The 20,417-nt window shown below is 36.8% G+C and overlaps 1 protein-coding gene across 7 annotated transcripts in view; it reads right to left on the bottom strand.

The window, feature by feature from the left end:
* Positions 1–645: 645 nt before the first annotated feature.
* The window catches only part of SMAD4 (SMAD family member 4), a 52,781-nt gene continuing 33,009 nt past the window's right edge, over positions 646–20,417 (bottom strand). For 5 of the 7 annotated variants that reach the window (XM_081562133.1, XM_081562136.1, XM_081562134.1 and 2 more), the window contains exons 8-12: positions 20,292–20,345; positions 14,546–14,729; positions 13,371–13,539; positions 3,670–3,808; positions 646–2,170 (exon numbers count right to left, since the gene is read on the bottom strand). In XM_081562133.1, coding sequence (XP_081418259.1) covers positions 1,959–2,170; positions 3,670–3,808; positions 13,371–13,539; positions 14,546–14,729; positions 20,292–20,345 — 758 coding nt within the window. In that variant the 3' untranslated portion in view covers positions 646–1,958. Of the gene's footprint in view, positions 2,171–3,017; positions 3,131–3,669; positions 3,809–13,370; positions 13,540–14,545; positions 14,730–20,291; positions 20,346–20,417 lie in introns of all 7 variants that reach the window. The other 2 variants (XR_014074672.1, XR_014074673.1) reach the window with 1 other exon arrangement.

Genomic DNA, 20,417 nt, shown 5'->3' with positions numbered 1-20,417 from the left:
CTGCCAATAAAGCATAAAATCACCACACTTTTACAGGTTAGAATTAGGTCTTTAACAGAAGTGTTTTTAAGAACTCAAGAGTATAAATGAGTTGGTAGAAATGTTATTTTAAAAAACAAAAGATATGTAGCTTGGATTAAGATATGTTTAAATCACAGAAATAAGCACACTCAGTGGTTTCTAGGATGGCCTTATTAAGAAGACCTAAGCAAGGAAGTAGAAGACTTGTTGATTTAAGTTGATGTAAGGATGACTATCATGCATAAGTATTTCTCATGTCTCAAACTTGTAACACACCTGAAATAATCTTATTACACTAAGAAAGGCCCTCCATGAAAAAAGCAAAAACACCTGAAAGATAATCTTCGATTTTATTTCACACTATTTATCCTGCAGACAACCTATTTATCTTATAGACAATCAGGCCTAGCTTTGCTACAGTAAAATAAAAGTGAAAAAAATAACCAACCCTACACTTGATACGTAACGTCCATGGGGAGTCCTAGTAGAGTGGGAGAAGAAAACCAAAGCTGCCCAATAGTACTAGCTGTTGCCTGTCATTTAGTAGAAGGTGTCACACCACTAAGGTTGGACTCAAAAGTGCAAAAGAAAAAAAAAAGTTAAAAATCAAACCTAGAATTCAACTTTGCATGTTGAGATTCAGTTTTATTTATGCTACTAGCTAAGTAAAAAGCATACATATTGTGTCTGTGGTACAGTCAATACATTTGCAACTTTTCTACTTAAATTCTCTATACAAAGTCACTGCCAACTGATATGATCATTGATGGCAAAGGGCTTAGAATAACCAAAAGGTATAAAAAAGTTTGCAGTCTTGCCCCAAGATACAAAAACTGAATTTTAAACAATGTCGTAACATACATGATTTAAACAGTATACGAAAAAAAAAGTCACACATCAAATCAAGTACAAAAATATCCAAACTACCTATCAATGAATGGTAATGTTTCTATTATTCTGCACAGTACTTAACACAGAATTTAGCAGTTTCCAAAATACTCATTATTTAGCTTAGCATTGCCACCTGTGCAGAACAGTAAGCTATTAGATGGAGTGACACTGCTTTTAGTGTTTTTAAAAACATAAAATCTTTCCCTGTGTTAAGGAAGGAAAGAAATTTCCTCTTCTAGGCTCCTTAGTAGCCAACCCTGTGCCTAGAAATACAGAATACATCTACTGTTTAACAGGGCAAAAGTATATTTATTGATAAATAGTTATCCAACAAAAATAACAAGTGAATTTTAAATGATACTCCTTTGTCTGGTAATTTTAAGGAATTCTCAATATACACAGATTAGTGTTTTGCCTTGGCAAAAGAAAAATTGAAGTCGCAAGACAATCTGAGTTAAAATCATCTTCACTAGTTTAACTTGAAAAAAAATATTTTGGATAAAAGGTTATAATACACTACTATCTTTTTTAAACACAGAGTAAAGTTGCTCTTGGTAAAATTAACTCACCCACATGGCACAATATTTCGGAGTAAAGTATGTTCAACAATAACAACTCACACACAAGATAATATAGGTGAATTAACTTTGAGAACTTCTCTGCCTTTAAAATCAGCAATATTAAATTTATTCTGTAGAATAACACACATGTTCTGCATATAAAAGGCTCTAAAACATTTTAAAGGGCTAAATTTTCCAGCATTGGAATGATTCCTTCAAACATAACTGGTGAAGATTTAGTAAGAATGTATTTGTCCCAATCTTCAAGCTCTGAGCCATGCCTGAAAAGTTCTAAGTAGGAAAAAGAAAATTGTTTTAATCCAGTTTCTGTCTGCTAGGAGCAAGGCAGCAAACACATTTTCCAACCCTTTATGAAAAGATAAAGCAGAACAAAAGTGAAATATATCTTCAGATTATAAACAGGATTGCATCTTATAGTCCACCATCCTGATAATGGTAAGGGCCCCAACATTAAGTTAAAAGACCTCAGTCTAAAGGCTGTGGGTCGGCAATAGGCATGGTGTGAAGGACTTCATCAAGGAGCTGGAGGGCCCGGTGTAAGTGAATCTCAATCCAACAAGGCGTTTCCTTGATGCTCTGTCTTGGGTAATCAGGTCCCCAGCCTTTCACAAAACTCATCCTGAGTATGCATAAACGACGGAGGTCATCCACACCGATTCCGGCAGCAGCCGACAAACCTAACAGAAAAGATTTGGAAGACGTCAGCGGGACAGGTTGACCCCTTCCCATCCCCCCTAAATCTTACATTAACAAGGTAACCAGCTTTCTTTACTGCATTCTCCCAGCACAAGACTTCTCTGTCAAAGTGCCAAAAAGTAAGTACAGATCTATACTTTGTCAAAAGGGACTGAAAACTTTTGGTTAAGACAATGTATACTCCACATGGGTCTTCTAGCTACCATCAATTATAAATTACCACAATCCACCAACACCCCATCTGTTTTTTCTCTTTAGAAGTGGAGGTGAAGGGATAAGAAACAACTTGCTTTTAAGAGGCAGTGCATGTCTACACGTTGGTTCTAAGAACTTTACTCTCTGTCTAAACTGACTAGTTCAGGGTAAGACATGACTAACAATGAGACAGAAAATAGTCCTGGTTCCACTAAGACTTCTTGGATGACCCAGATGATGTCTGTCTCTTGTTTCACAATGTAACAGAAACAGCATGTAACTACTCAATGGGGGAGCAGTAGATGAGGAGGAGAAATTTAGTAACAACTCTGGATTCTTCAGTAAGAGCATATTTGTAACATCAAAACTAGCAAATTAACAGTTTAGATGCCCAATTTTTTTAAAAAAAATCAAATTCTATAAATGAGTATGCCTTATCTACCTCGAAATTGTAAACTCCTGAGCATAAATCACAACGCAGACTCTGCATCTAATTCTCCAGTCAAAACATACAGTCATAAAGTCAATCTGCATTCATCAATATTACAATGAAACTAATGGGAGGAATTTGCATGTACTGTAGAGAAACCTGCAGGGCCACTGCAGTTTTCTTAGCCAGTGTGATTTGCTTACCACACTGAAGAGGTTAAGAACAGGGGTTGAATGAATCACTAGTTATGCCTTCAGACGTGGAAGATGGGTGCCACGTGTTTCCATCATAAAAGTCTATAGTCAGGAGTTTAACTCTGCAGTAAAAAATTCCCCATCAGTGTGAAACCTGGCACACAGTTCAATTTTACCCTAAAATTAAAAAAAAGTCTACAAGTTATCAAAATACCACCCTCACTTAATTTTCTCTCCATGCTTAGTATACTTAAAAAAAAAAAAAGTTGGAGAGATGTCTAATTCTGAAATTGAAATATGCTTTCCTTCTAGAATAAAGCAAAGCACATCGGTGATTACAACCCACCCTGGCTGGTGAGGCAAGAATTAAAAGCATCAACAAAAATAGGGGAGACTGATCAATATAATAACAACCCCCTTTCTTCTGTATCCCACAGTCCCTTTTTTGATACAACAAGAATGAACACAGGGCTGTAAACAAAGGGCAACTATTATAGACGAACAGCTTTTTTTTTTTTTTGGTACAAATTCAAAAATGTTATTATCCCAGTAAAAAGAACTTCACTTTCTATTATTGGTTAAAGTAACTAATTAACTGAGTCAATCAAGATAAAGCACAAACTACTACACTTGAAAAACACAAAATCGAAAGCATACTTACTGATGGCTGGGGCTATTCCACCTACTGACCCTGGGCCCGGGATGTTTCCTGCCACGGCCGCTGCCTGGGCAGCTGCTGCAGCTTGTGCAGTGGCCGCCTGCTGCTGCATCTGACGATGACACTGACGCAAATCAAAGACCTTAAAAGAAATAGTAAGTGTAAGTTTCATGCCATGAGTCCAGCAGAAATATTCCATATATCAAAAACCAATGCACAATCTAAAACTCACAGCTTGATTTAGCTCTCAGGATTAAAGAATTGATTCAATTTTTAAATTTTTTTATGTAGATGGTTGAAGCTCACCAAAGAGGCACAGCTATTAGGATAGTTTTGGTTGCCACGGGCCTCTGTATCCTTTATCTGAGTTCAGTGTGGGTCAGCCATTACTGCCTTTGTGAAAAACCACACCACTGTGTAAAACGAAGTAAAGAAATCATCCCACCCTTTCATAACTAAATGAAGAGTTTTCTGTAGGTTGAATTGAAGGCCTAGGTCATATGGACAGCTTCTTATCTTTATCATTCTAACTATTTGGAGGAATGAATAAAAGGCATTGTCACTATATAACAAAACAACAGCTTATCTCAGAAATGCACAGAAGCAATCTAACCCAATATTTAGGACTTGTTTTAAAATACTTTAGAAACAAAGGAAAAAGAACTGATCACGTAAATGTAAAATCTTAACAACTACTGAATCTCAGTGATGGATATATGGGATTCCATTAACTAGTTTCTCATTAATTTAACAAATGCTCATGATTTTTAAAAAATTGCTTAGCTTTGAATCCTGTCATTCATATCTGCTACTTTTGTGGGTTAAATTTCTTAACCTTTCTGAAGCCTCAACTTTCTTATCTATAAAATGGGAATGCTAAGGGAGCATGCTTGTTCATATTATTGTAAACTTGGCATAGTATATAGTAAGCTCTCAGTAAATGTTATTTATTATTTTTTATTTTGTTTTCGGTCTCCCAGGTAGCCACCAACCTTGCAGGATGAGTTAAGGAGCTTATAAGTAATTTCAATGCTCTTTACCAACCACGCCAAGGGCTGGCATTTTTTAAAGCATTGGGAGGTTACACAAGTAGAGTGGTCACCTTGAGAAGTTAGTTGTAGGAAAGGAAGAGAAGGACAGAGTAGAAGCAAGACTGCTCAATGCACTTTTTAAACAGCATTTTAATTTCTGAACCATGTGACTATACTCCTTCAACAAAAGTAAAGTACAATTTAAAACAATCCAAGTATGCACAAAACCCAAATATGAGTGAGCGTAATTATCTTTGACAATGAAAGAAATCGAAGAATGCGTAACACAGAACTTTATCAGATAAAGAACAGGTCTGAAACCCAAGCCAGTGATTTTCAGATTCCTGAAAAAATTCTGATTGTCTTTAGTCACAGTCTTTACATGAACCATAAGGGCATACAACAAAAACAAACAAAAGAATCCTCTCCAAATAGCAAACCAAATTCCTATTTACTTATTTTTCTACTCAGTGCCTATCTTCTAGCATCAACGATAGACAAAACTTAGACTATCTCAGTCTCTGGATCGAAGTTTGTCAAATATGGATGTATTTATTACCTGACCAAGCTACTAGTCCTAAAAGGGACAGGAATCATGACAAAGTCAGGTCTGGAAATCAGAAATCCCACACGCCCAGAAAAAAAACTGCTGTTTTTTCAAGAGTCCATCAGATTTTGAACTTTTCCATTGCGCTCTGACCTCTTAGAATGCCTTACCCAGCACAGCACAAAATAGGGATGCAAATATCTGAAAAGCCAATTAGCTCCACAATGACTTTTTTTTAAAAGAAGGAAATTGACAAATTTTATCTTTTAGAGTAGTTTTAGGTTCATGATAAAATTAAGCAAAAAAGTCAAGAGTTCTCTATTTCTACTCAGGTACAGCCTCTCCCACTGTCACATCCCACACCACAGAGGCACACTTGTTATCAATGAACCTACACTGACAACATTATCACCAAAAGTCACAGTTTACATTAGGTCTCACTCTTGGTTTTATGATTCTATGGGTTTAGACAAATGTATAGTGGTATGTCGGAGAAGGCAATGGCACCCCACTCCAGTACTCTTGCTTGGAAAATCCCATGGACGGAGGAGCCTGGTAGGCTGCAGTCCATGGGGTCGCTAAGAGTCGGACACGACTGAGCGACTTCACTTTCACTTTCCCTTTCATGCACTGGAGAAGGAAATGGCAACCCACTCCAGTGTTCTTGCCTGGAGAATCCCAGGGATGGCGGAGCCTGGTGGGCTGCCGTCTATGGGGTCGCACAGGGTCGGACACGACTGAAGCAACTTAGCAGCAGCATAGTGGTATGTGGGCTTCCCTGGTGGCTCAGATGGTAAAGAAACTGCTTGCAATGCAGGAGACTCGAGTTTGAACCTTGGGTCAGGAAGATCCATTGGAGAAGGGAATGGCAACCCACTCCAGTATTCTTGCCTGGAGAATTCCATGGACAGATGAACCCGGTGGGCTAGAGTCCATGGGGTTGCAAAGAGTCAGACACGACTGAGCGGCTAACACACACAGCATAGTGATACAGTATTTTTGCTGCCCTAAAAATCCTCTGAGCACTGCTGCTGCTGTTGCTAAGTCGCTTCAGTCGTGTCTGACTCTGTGCGACCCCACAGACGGCAGCCCACCAGGCTCCCCCATCCCTGGGATTCTCCAAGCAAGAACACTGGAGTGGGTTGCCATTTCCTTCTCCAATGCAGGAAAGTGAAAAGTGAAAGTGAAGTCACTCAGTCACGTCTGACTCTTAGCGACCCCCTGGACTGCAGCCCACCAGGCCACTCCGTCCATGGGCTCTTCCAGGCAAGAGTACTGGAGTGGGGTGCCATTGCCTTCTCCGCCTCTGAGCACTGCCTATGCATTTTTTCCCTCTTCTCTATGCCTGGAAACAATTCATCTTCTCACTGTCTCCATAGTTTTACCTCTTTCAGAGTATCAGTTAGAATCATATAGTATGTATGTAGCCTTTTCAGATTGGCTTCTTCCACTTAGTAATATGCACTTAAGGTTGCTCGGTGTCTTTTCATGACTTAATAGCTCGTCTCTTTCTCAGTGCTGAGTAATATTCCACTCTGTGGATGTAGGATGTGTTGGTTGTGTCTAAGTTTTTGGCAGTTGTGAATAAAGCTGCTATAAACATCCACGTGCAGGTTTTTCTGTGGACATAAGCTTTCAAATCATTTGGGTAAATATTAAGGAGTGTTGACTGATGGATCATATGGTTAGAATATGTTTGGCAATGTAAGAAACTACCAAACTGTATTCCAAAGTGGCCATACCACTTTGCGTTTCTACCAGTAACGAATGCGAGTGTCTGCTGCTCCACATCCTGGCCAGCACCTGGTGTTGTCGGTGTTCTGGATTCTGGCCATTCTCCAAGCATGCAATGGTGTCCCAGTGCTGTTTTAATTCACAATTCCATAACGGCATATGAAGCTGAATATCTATTCATATGTTTACTTGTTATCAATATATCCTCTTTCCTGAAGCACCGATTTGGGTCTTTTGCCCCCTTTTAAATTAGGTTGTTTGTTCTCTTATTGTTGAGTTTAAGTATTTTCTATATTTTCGATAACAGTCCTTTATCAGATGTGTCTTTTGCAAATATATTCTCCCAGTCTGTGGCTAATCTCATTCTCTTGACACTGTCTTTCATGGAACAGACAGTTTAAATCTTAATGAAGTCTCGTCTATCAACTGTTTCTTTCATGATTCTGACTTTGATGTTATATCTAAAAAGTCACTGCCATACCCCAGGTCATGAACATTTTCTCCTATATTATCCTCTAGGTGTTTTATGTTTTACATTTAGGTTAAGTACAACCACTTAAAAAAACCATCATTAACCTAGTATGGCCCATATATAATCTTATATCATCTGGGAGGAGGGAATACAACTTACTTATAATTTCCTGGGTTCAAATATGTTCTCAACATACCCCCACTTCCACCAAGAGTAATTAAAAATTAACCAAGAGACCTTCACACATAAGTTTTTTACAATATGTTATAAACAATCGTAATTATGACGGTCTTAAAATCTATGCTAATACCAGGAACACATATACAGTTAACCACAAAGATGAAATTTTAAAACACTGTGACTCTTATCTACAGATGTAGTAAAAATGATTAAGCACCTCAGCAAACCTTCTTTCCACATGGGTTATTTATGTAATTACAGCACTCACACCAAAAGACATAACTATTGAGTATACTGCTAAACTGAAACCTGGGCTGCCTCCTCACTGTACACTGTCTATACCACAATAGGTTTCATCTGTTATGCTGCTGCTTAGTCGCGTCAGTCGTGTCCGACTCTGTGCGACCCCATAGACGGCAGCCCTCCAGGCTCCCCCGTCCCTGGGATTCTCCAGGCAAGAATACTGGAGTGGGTTGCCATTTCCTCCTCCAGTGCATGACAGTGAAAAGTGAAAGTGAAGTCGCTCAGTCGTGTCCGACTCTCCGCGACCCCATGGGCTGCAGCCTACCAGGCTCCTCTGTCCATGGGGTTTCCCAGGCAAGAGTACTGGAGTGGGGTGCCATTGCCTTCTCCGTTCATCTGTTATACTGGATGGTAAAATTAAGGCTTTCACTGAAAAGGAAACATCTTCCTTTCAGAATCTAAGTTGTTGATAAAGACAATTCAAAGTAACCAAAGGTTTTAAATATTCGTTTTGGCTCAGATCCAAACGATATTTCTGATCTCCACCCCTGGGCTAATCAACAATTTACCTCCGATTTCATCTGTTTAAACATATTTCCTTACTCTCATCTAAGTTTATTACAAACCCATTACTTAACAAAGGTGTCTCATAAAGATCACTGTCAACACCTTCAGGATATTCTCTTTCAACCAGGAGTCAAGTTTTAGCATTCTTTTTTCATAAGGCTCAAGAATAGTATACTGTTTATATCAACACCAAGAAACAGTAATCCAGGAAGAGAAACAGGTCACTGTGTTGGTGGTGTATTGGGCATCTGAACAAAAGACTGCACTAAAGACTTGCTAAGTTATCCGACCTGGGCATGTAAGAGTCATGATATCTAGTGACTGGGAATAAATTTAAGTGGATGATGATAACCTTCAACCTAGTCCAGTTGTGATTTAGAAGCACTGCCTGCCCTCTGTCCCTTACATGTATGTGTGCAACAACAAACCTGACTCAACGTCAGAGAATGCAAATCAAACCCACCATAAATGAGATACCACGTCACATGCCCTTAGGAAGGCTAACATGGAAAAGACAGATAATAGTAAGTATTCATGAGACTGTAAAGAAATCAGAAACTTCATAAACTGCTGCTGGAAATATAAAATGGTACAGCCACTTTGGAAAACAGTTTGGCAGTCTCTTAAAAAAAAGTTGCACATAGAGTTACTTTATGATCCAGAAATTCCACTCCTTGGTATTTGTAAGAGAAATGAAGATGTACATTCACACAAAAATCTGTACATGAATGTTCACAGTGGTATTATTCATAATACAGCCAAAACTCATATGTCCATCAACTGATGAACAGATAAACAAAATGCAATGTTTGGAATGTTATTCAGCCCTAAAAAGAATGAAGTACAGATATATGCTACATGAATGAAGCTTGAAAACATTAGACTTAGTAAAAGAAGTCACAGAAGACCACACTGGATGATTCCATTTACAAAAACTGTTTTGAGTAGGCAAATCCCTAGAGAGAAAAAGTAGATTAGTAGCTGGCTAGGGCTGGAGGGTACAGGGGGTTGGGAGGTAGCACATATCAGGTACAAGATTTCTTTCTAGGGTAATGAAAATGTTCTAAAACGGACTGTGGTGATGGCTGCAGCTCTGTGAATATAATAAAAATCACTGTACTGTACACTTCTAATGGGAGAATTATATGGTATGTAAATTATCTCTGTATCTCAATAAAGAGCTCTTAACCTGAGTGTCCAGTGCTTAAGCAACACAAACAGACTAGATCTTACTTTTGAAAGCAAAAGAGCAATGACACTTAAAAAGAATTCAAACACCTGCTCATTTAAAGCTTGTAAAATGCTATTTTATTACATCAAATTTTCATAAATGTAAGGTGACTACTATGTCATGAGAGAAGTAGGAAAAAAATCAGTATCATAGAAGAAAAAAAAAATCCAATTTAGTCCTAGCTTCTTAGTTTATAAAAATGAAAGAATGGCTCTCCAAACCTATGTTTTCCTCATTTTAACTGAAAAGAGAAAAATATGTTTGTGTGTATGTGTGATTGGGGCTGGGCTGGATTCCCCCATGTAAAGGCACTCTTTCCACAGGTTCATATATATGCACTCAACTCACCCCAGTAACGTCACCTCTGGTAAAAGTCTACCTGACAATCTAAAACACTAAAATACAGATCCTTTGGGTTACTGGTACCCCCAAAAATTAGTAAGTGAGGAAAACGCTAATGGCCAGATTTAGGATATACTTGAATCTCCTTCTGGCTAATAAGACTCTTCTAAAGAATAATATACTTAATAAACAGTAAATTAAAAATAATTGTTTTAAAATCTTAGTTAATAAACCAAAATTGGGATTTTTTTTTCACTCCACAAAAATGTACCAGGAGATAATTTATTTATTGTTCAAGGCAAAAGTCTGAGTTTGCTATAAAAATCTATCCACGATATAGTGGTTTATCAAGTGATGACAAGTCTCATATTTGGGGGGCTTTTCAAGGACCATTTGTAACAGAATAGAGATATTACATTATTTGACAATCCTAGAAATTAAATTATACAAGATACCACATTTTTAAAGCCTAAATGTTTTAAATACTACTTCATATCTGCTAAGTTCATAATTACTGTCAGGCACAAAGTATATATTCAACACTGTAGCCCTCTGTCCATCGACTTCTAATTGTACAAATAATCTAGAGACTTCTAGTCAAGATGGATACACAGGTACAAACACATCAAAAGGCTAGAAAAACTATTAAAAATAAGTTATCTTCCAAACCAATCATAAAATTCACATGGAAATCCAAGGGGCTGGCAATAGCCAAAAGAATCCTGAAAAATAGCAAAGCTGGAGGGCTATCCTTTGCCAATTTCAAAACTTCCTACAAAGCTACAGCAATCAAAACAGGGTAGTACTGTCCTAAGGACAGATATATAGTTCAATGAAATAAATTGATGACCCAGAAATAAATCTTTACCATTTAAGGTCAATTGAATTTTCAACAAGGGTGTCAAGATAATTCAGTAAGGGGAAAAAAACAACAACAGTCTTTAGAATAAATGGTTACTCAAACAACTGGTTCTCATGCCAAAGAACAGAGTGGGATCCTTTCCTCACAGCACACACAAAAATGCACTCAAAATGGATCACAGACCTTAATGCAAGACGTAAAACTATAAAATACTTAGAAGAAAACATAGGTGTAAATCTTCATAACCTTGGATTAGGCAACAGTTTCTTAGACATGACACAAAAAACACAAGCAACGAAAGAATAGACTACAACAAAATTTAAAACTTTTGTGCTGCAAATCATTATCATGAAAAGAGTGAAGGATGAGACAAAAAATGGAAAAAAATATCTGCAAATCAAGTATCTGATACAGGACTGATACCCAGAATATACCAAGAACTCTCACAACAATAATAAAAAGACTAAAAAACCCAATTAAAAAATTGGAAAAGATGGGAACAGACATTCTCCAAAGAAGATACACAAATGGCCAAAAAAGAAGTTTAACGTTATTTGCCACTGGGGAAATGCAAATCAAAACCACAATGAGGTAGATACCACTTCACATCCAATAGAATGGCTAAAATAAAACAGATAATAACAAGTGTTAATGAGAATATAGAGAATATAGAGAAGCCCTCCATGTACATTGCTGGTGGAGAGGTAAAACGGCACTGCCATTTAGAAAATGAGTCTGGCAGTCCCTCAAGTAGAGAGACATAAGAGCTACCTTTTGATTCAGGAACTACACTCCTAAGTATACATTCAGGAAGATAAAAACAAAAACCTACCTAAAAACTTGTACATGAATATTCACAGCTGCATTATTCATAATAGCCAAAAAAAGTATAGCAACAATCCATGGATCCATTAACTGATGATGGATAAACAAAATCCACAGTGGAGAGCAGGGTCTAAAGACAGAAGGTACTTAAGGTACCAGCACCAAACAGAAGGTGTACAGGATAGGAAGTGATATGGAAAGAGAAAACAGGCAGGCTCTGTGAGGGCTGCACTGGAAACCTGACCAAGAATCAAGTGCTGGTAAAACAGTTTGACAGTTAATTCAGAAATGCATCTAGGAATAAAATTCTTGTCCATGGCATGGGTAAGCATCAGAGAAATTTATGCAACAGGATTTAGGCCCTGAGCATACCTGGGGATTTTAACTCAATATTCTCAAGGGACAAAATTCCTCTACCTTGTAAATATAAGAATTGGTTCTGAGATGTGTATCTCAGCGTGTGCCAGACTAAGCCAGAACTGCCCTACAGGGAGAAACGACGACAAGGAGGAAAAACAAAGTCTCTTGAGACAACTTGCCAACAAATACTAAACAGATTACACAAAGTATATGAGGAATCCAGCACCACTTAAAAATAATAACAAAGCACAAATAACTAAAACTCCTTGTGGAAAAATTAGAAAACGAGAATAAAGATAATTCTATCTGTGTGCTAACCAATTTCCTAAGGACTAAGTAATGAGAGTTAAATCTACTAACTTACAACTGCTAACCTTAAAGACACTTAGGATGACTGTGAAAAATCTAAATTAGAAATACAGGACTTCCCTGGTGGTCCAGGGGTTAAGAATCCACCTTGTAATGCAGGGAACACTGGTTGGATCCCTGGTCCAGGAAGATCCCACATGCCATGGGAGAACAAAGCCTGTGAGCCACAACTACTGAACCCGTGCTCAGAGCCCGGGGGCCAGACCTGCCAAGACTGTGTGCTCGAACAGCTGAAGCCCATCCGTCTAGAGCCCGTGCTCGGAACCGAGAGAAGCCGCCACAATGAGAGGCCTGCACACTGCAATTAGAGAGTAGCCCCTGCTCTCCACAAGGAGAGAAAGCCAGCGTGCAGCAACAAAGACCCAGCACAGTCAAATAAATACATAAATTTTTCTTTATTGAAAAGAAAAGAAAATGTTTTTGGTTTCTTTAAAGAAATATATTTAGGCTATCTAATTACAACTTTCTCTTTCAAAAACAGTCTATGTTATATATTAAAACTGAAATGGGTTGAACATGAAACAGTTAATGAAAAATACCTCAGGTTTAATTTGCAAAATGATACAGCAAATAAAACTCAAAGAACAAAATAACTAACCTTAAGAAAACATGGTTTTGAAGAATTTTTCATTTCTCAGTTCTTAAGTCAAAAAGCTTTTACTTTTAGGATTTTCTTCCATAAAATCCTGAAGATTGGCTAAGATGAAATTTCAGAGGCTGATTTTTACGTATTTTAAATATCAAAGGAACACAAATTTGGAGGTTTCACTCAGTATTTCCAAGAACTTATGTATTTCTCTAAATTTAACAAATTTGCTAATACAAACATAGTTTCTTTAATACATAAGACATTTTTACATTTCTCCCACATCCATCTCAATTCCTTAAACAACATACAGAGCTTTCCAAGTCTAAAATATTTGGGTAAAATTACAACTAACCTTTATATATGCACTTGGGTAGATCTTATGAACAGCATCTCCAGGTGCACGTCCAGCTTCTCTGTCTAAGTAGTAGCTCTGTACAAAGACTGCGTGGTCACTAAGGCACCTGACCCAAACATCACCTTCACCTTTACATTCCAACTGCACACCTTTGCCTATGTGCAACCTTAGGAAGAAAAAGTGAATCATATTTCATTTTGATAGGTATTTAAAAATAAATTTTAGTTCAGACTATACAGCATACCCAATACTGAAAATTTGTAAAGAATAAAGGACATTATATTTTGGTTATAAACCATAGCCAAAAAAAAAAAAAGATAGCCACTGTTTAACATTTTTCTGTTTCTTTTTTTAGTATCCTATTCACATGTAATGATGATGAGCATTCACATAATGCTTATTATGTGTCAGAAACACTTAATATAAATTCTCATTTAACCTTTGCATTCAATTAAAATTAATTTTACAATTCAGTTAATCGTATGAACCAAATTTTAAATGCTCAATAGCTATGTGTGGCCAGTAGTTTACTATAGTGGACAGCACAGGTAAACCACTTCTTTCGTCACAGAAAATCCTACTAGACAGCAGTGGCTTGGAGAGCAGATAATTTGCCAAAGGCACACAAACAGTGATAGAGTCAAGATTATGTGCTTATACACACACATATTTCCTTAAAGAGTTGAGATCACACAATACTTAAGATTGTGTAAGTTTTCCTATAATATTTCACAAGTATTTACATTTGATTATACAAACTTCAAATGACTGCATAAAAACAAAGGTTTATTAAAATTTACTGAAGCATTTATCTTTTATTATCAGTCTTTCATTATAAATAACAGTTGCAGAAACATGTCTTCATTTTATGTTATTTCCTCTCAGTAAATTTGTAGAAATACTATACAATCAGAGGAAATAAAAACTAGTTTTCAAACTGGATTCCATAGGGTCCAGTTACTATTCAAAACATAGAAACCTCAAGAACTTTTAAAAAGAGACTGTATTTTATCAAATAACAAACATCTACACTTAAAATGAAATGCTTACAAGTTCTAAATGTTTAAGATCATCTTTATTCCTTTATCTATATTCAAAAACATAAGTTACACTGAAAAATATAGCTTCAAATAAAGTTCAAATTTTAAAATGAACTAACTATACAACAATACCTTGCTCTCTCAATGGCTTCTGTCCTGTGGACATTGGAGAGTTGACCCAAGCAAAAGCGATCTCCTCCGGAAGGGTCTACATATCCATCAACAGTGACAACAGGGCAGCTTGAGGGGACCTTAAACGTCTCTCCTACTTGAACATCCATCTCAAAGTAAGCAATGGAGCACCAATACTCAGGGGCTATAGGAGACAGATGGGAGAAGACCGTCACTCATGTGAGAAAGCTGCAAGGCTCTCACTTTCACTCCACATGACAAAGCTTTTCTTAAAGGCTAAAGGAAGGGGAGAGCATCCAAAAGAACTGACAATGCGTTACAAAGTAAGCACGGCCATGTCTTCTATTTTTCAGCTTATTACCTAGCATTCTTGAAGTTTAAAAAAAATCATTTTTAAAATCTGGAATTTTGTTCTTACTTCAAAGTACCCAATCAACAGGGAATTTAAAGAATGTAAACAATTAGAATCATAAAATCTTTACCATGATGTTTCATCTGACTGCACATAATATTTTCTATGTAGTCTGAACTTTAAAATAAATAAATAAATAAAACACAGATTCTAATACATATTTCAGAGACGTGTTCTTGAGTAACTCAATCTATGGTATATATTTATAGATCCCTAAATGAGAGAAAGGACATAACCAAGTCAGACATTCAAAGCTAGAGAGTCAAAGTTAATTACACTCCAACTACATAGCTTCTGTGAGCAGGAAATTTCAGTTGTCTCTGGGATGAAAGGTCATTTGTCCCCTCTGTATTTTTGGTGAAGTCCATTCATGATAACTACTACAATTTTACCTTTGAGAATGTGTGTAGCGTATTCATTTAACAACAATAAATGATTTTAAATAATTTTAAATGATTGGGGGGAAAGAAAGTCACTATCTGGTTTGGTATGTAAATATAGCTAGTCAAGTATTTCTAATTTTTGTTTGAATACAGTTATTACATAGAGTCCACATACATGGAAATTATTTGATTTTCCTTTTTGAAATAACAAGTATTTATGGGGTACATGGGAATTACTGTAGGCACTACATATACAGCAGTGAATAAGGCAGCTATTGTTAGCTACTGCCCTTATTTTCATGGAAGTGCAGCAGACAAATAAGTGAACAAATTAGCAAGAGAACTCAGGTAATGACAAACACTATGAAGAAAGGGTATGGGACAGAAGAAGAGTGAGAAGGTCCTTCAAACTAGACAGTAGGGGTACACCCTATCTGAAGAAGTCAGACCTGAAAGACCACGTATCTATGTGGAGATTGTGAATATAAATCTCAAGAGAAAAGCAAATGCAAAAGCCTAGACAGTAGGGTACACCCTAAACATGAAAATTAGCAATATATTAAAGTGCCTTCTTAAAAAACAAGTTTTGAAATATTTATAAAGTAAAACTTTATAAATATTTATATAGTAAATATTTACTTTATAGGTAAAACTTTATTAAAGGCATTATATTATGCTATAGACAAAGAAGTTTCATCCAACATAACAGGTAGATATACTGGTTGAAGCTAAAACTGAAGAGGTAGCCTAAGACAACATAAGAATTACCCAGTGTTTTAGCAGCAAACAATGGTAATAGCACTTAAAAAAGATCTTTAAATAATCAGCCCAAACAGTAAATTTTGTTACAAATAATATCCTGAAGTCATGAATGTTTTCAATGCTACTTAAATAAATGAGATCCAAGAACATGCATTTCCTAGTTCATACTAAAGAACACTATTTCAAGTAAAGTGCCATAGCAAGCAGTCTTTTTTCCATGAGAGTCAACTGAGGGGGGAAAAGAGGGCTGTATTATCTTCATGTTTAAGTAAGAAAAATATACTTTCATCGTCATAAATTACAACATCTGCAACTACACTTAAACCTTACTTTATTATTTCCAAGTCACCAAAGGGATTTGTTTGCCTAATATTTCACACTATACATTTTCCAGTGGCTCAGCAGTAAAGAACCTGCCTGCCAACGCAGGAGACGTGGGTTTGATCCCTGGGTTGGGAAGATCCCCTGGAAAAGGGCAGGTCAACCCACTCTAGTATTCTTGCCTGTGGAATCCCATGAGCCTGGTGGGCTATGGTCCACAGGGTCACAAAAGAGATGGACAAAACTGAAGTGACTGAGCTCAATACAACAATGACACCACACAATAAAGCTGCGTTTTGGCAGTTGTGAGGATAAAATGAAACTGACATCAGAGTTGTACCACAGACCAGGAATAAAAACAACCATCTAATTAACAGGATTATTAAGGCCCAGGAAAGCAAGAGGAAAGGGGTTATCTGTGAGGAGGGAGGGTGCTAGAGGTAACCAAAAAGGCAATCCAGAGAATTTGGTGGTGTGGGGATATAAAATACTATGTGAGAACATTTTCTAGTCTACTCTAAACCTGCTATACAACTAGGAGGGAACCTTCTTATTTTTAAAACAGGAGAAGGTAATAGGAAACATGCATTAAGCCTTTCTGGATCTCTCTGTGCTCTTTTGCTCCAAGAACCAAATGCCATATAGGTGACAAGCCTGCAGCCTCTCAAAGCTAACAGCAACAGCAACACAGAATTTACTCAGCTCCAAGCTGCTACTGCTACTGCTAAGTCGCTTCAGTCGTGTCCGACTCTGTGCGACCCCATAGACGGCAGCCCACCAGGCTCCCCCGTCCCTGGGATTCTCCAGGCAAGAATACTGGAGTGGGTTGCCATTTCAGCTCCAAGAGAGCATCTTAATGTCCCAACTCACGTGAAAGGGAGAGAGACTCTTAGTGTCTGCTGATGTAGCTATTTTTAGTTTCTTGTTCCTCAAATTAGTGAGGTTGAACTGGTCTCGTGAAGTCTATGGGGTGCTCATCACTGACCAGGGGAAAGGCTTTGAAGACTGACTTAACAACATGAATTTCTTTAACAATATATTAAAAACTCAGCTAAGTATTTTTTGTAATGAGGAAATGTATTACAAAGCACAGCTTTATCAAAAAATTGTTGTTCAGTTATAATAGAAAATATGTCTCCGAGGCATTATCTTTAATTTCTTAAACAAAAGTCATTCAGGAAAAAGTTAAAAATTTGGTTAAAGAACCTAGTGGCTCATTATGAATTACTCTTGTTGTTATTTAGATCTGAATGAGATGTCCTGCGAGAATCTTTTATGAACACCTAAAATTACTCTCTTAAATGGTAGTTCCAGAGTACTAGAATACAACCTGAATCTGAAAATCTGTGAATTCTGTATCCATGTATCAATGACCAAAACCACCTCAAGACACTGAGGAAAACTCTTCACTTTAATTTACAATCAATATTTAATGAGTATTATCTCAGTTTCATAAAAAAGGAAAAGGGCATCAGTCAAAAGAAATTAGAAATGAAAGATTAGCTTTTTCCAAAAATATTCTTCAACTTAGCCATCAAAGTCAAAGCACATAACTCACCAAGCAGATGTCCTGTTTGAAACCCTTTACACCAAGTTAAAGACCAACACTACCTGGTCATTTCCCATTCTACTCATAAAACAGAAGCCTTAAGCAAGGCGCTACAAAGGCATATCCTCGTAACTAATGAATGGATATTCCCTAATCACCAGGAGGTGTTAAGTCTCAACCTCAGTTCTACAATGAGAAAAATGAAGTAAACCCATCAAGAGGCCAAAGCAATTGATGAATCCAAAACTGAACCCAAATAACTAGCTAAATGCCACCATCCCCAACCCCACTCCACTGCTCATCCAGGGTAGGTCTTTCTTCAGAGCCCTCATTACCCTTGCTCCTGTAGACCGCCCGCAACCAAGCCCTATGAACACTGAGACCCTCCAAGCTGCCAGGGGCCACAACTGAATCTCAGTGATGCTGCCTGAAGCCAGCAAAATTCTCATTAAGCCTCTCGATTTTCCTGGCTTCTCACAATATATTTATTAACACAAAGTAAGATTCTGATACAATGATTCCATTTATGTAATTTCAAAAAGCGGTAAAACCAAACTACTAAACTGGATTGTCTAGGGATGCATTCATCGTAAATGAAACACAAATCCATAAAAAGCAAGACAGCCGTTACCTCCAGAGGCGGGGAGAAAAAGCCTTTGAGACAAAACGGGCAGGGTAGGGAGATTTCTGGTAGTGCTGCAATGTTTTAATTTTCAGTCTGGGTGATGGTTACACAGGTGTTGGCTTTCACATTATTCATTAGACTATATGTATAGTGGTCTTATGTACTGCTCTGCTTATTACATTTCTTAATTAAAAATGTTTACAGCAAGGCAAGACCCCTTGACTCACAAAAAAATATTTAAAATCACAAAAATGTGCAAATAAGATTGAAAATCCACTAAAAAGGATAAGTTAACTAGTAAATATATATGGTCAAAAACTGTATATATGTAACTAGTAAATCGTTGCTCTTGTTTAGTCACTAAGTCGTGTCTGACTGTTCGTGACCCCACGAACTATAGCACGCCAAGCTCCCCTGTCCTCCACCATCTCCTGGAGTTTGCTCAAAACTACTTCTGTCCTACCAGCAGCATTTTTCTCCTTATCAAAACAAACATTTGCCTCTCAAATGAGTAAAAGTTAATTAAAGTATCACATCTACTACTGGTGAGCATGGTAAAATGGTTCTCATACTTTGATGTGATCACTAAAGCAACTTGACCTTTTGATATAGAAATTCTTCAAATCTCCTAAACTGAAATATGAAATATTAAAGAATAAAGATCCTACCCTCAATGCTTTTCTTTAACTGCTAGACGTCAGACCCAACAAAAAAAATAGATAACTGAACACTATTTAAGAAGATAATGTAGATCTACTTGAGGAACTATGAGTTACCCTCTAATTTGATCTTATGGTTACTGTAGTTATATTTGTAAAAAATCTTCACTGGAAATAAACATGGAAATATTTATGTATCAAATGATTATATAGGATTTCTACCTTAATAGCAGGTGAGGGTATGAAAAGTAGGTGAGGGTATGAAAGAAATAAGACTGGCCAGTAGTTGATAACAGCTGAAACTGAGGAATGAGAATTTTCTATACTGGTATTTGGTATATGTTGAAATTCTTCATAATTAAACAAAATTTTTTTAACTGGGGAAAAACTAAGGTAATGAATTGAAATTATGTACCTGCATCTTTCTAAGCAAAGAAAAACAGATACAATAGGACAGAGGGAAGAAAAACAAATCAAAATCCTATGTTTATGTTAAGAAGCCTTCAGTATTTTATTTCCAAACTTTCTGTTTTATTATGTCTATAGTTGAAATCTACTGAGCTATTTAATCTACTCTTTTGAACATAATTTAATGCAAATAGTTTCTAAATTCCGGTTAACCAGAGATTCCTGAACCTACCTAAGACAGATATAGTGAATTACTTTTCTGTCTGGCATCTACTTCAGATTCTTCCCGGCTTTTTAAGCTACAGTGTTACAGCTGTTCTACTTTGAAACTTGCACATTTATGTACCAAATGTTTATCTTAAAGCCAGCATTTTGGTACTTTATATTTTAGCCAAAAACACGAATCTTGTCATTTCTTTCAGACAGTTAAAAAAAATCAAATATGGACAGTTTATGTGTGATTATATCCATTACTCATAAACTGCTGATTAACTAATACCATAATGAATATCGTACTTATCTGAAAAGTAAAGTTATTCTGCAATTATATTAAAATCTGTGTGCATATATGTCTCATTATCATAAAGAAAAACTAAATGTAGGTAATTCATTTTGAAATACACTTACCAGGATGATTAGAAATGGGAGGCTGGAATGCAAGCTCATTGTGAACTGGTGGCCCTAAAGAAAACACAGTAAAAAATCCCATTTATATTTATTAAAAGTTTTCCAGTGCCAAAACTTTTAATAAAC

This window comes from Giraffa tippelskirchi, chromosome 14 (genome assembly GCF_054371585.1).
Source record: "Giraffa tippelskirchi isolate mGirTip1 chromosome 14, T2T-mGirTip1v1.2.pri, whole genome shotgun sequence".
Classification (NCBI taxonomy): domain Eukaryota; kingdom Metazoa; phylum Chordata; class Mammalia; order Artiodactyla; family Giraffidae; genus Giraffa; species Giraffa tippelskirchi.
Note: the sequence above shows the minus strand (reverse complement) of the source record. Positions and strands in the feature narration are given on the sequence as shown.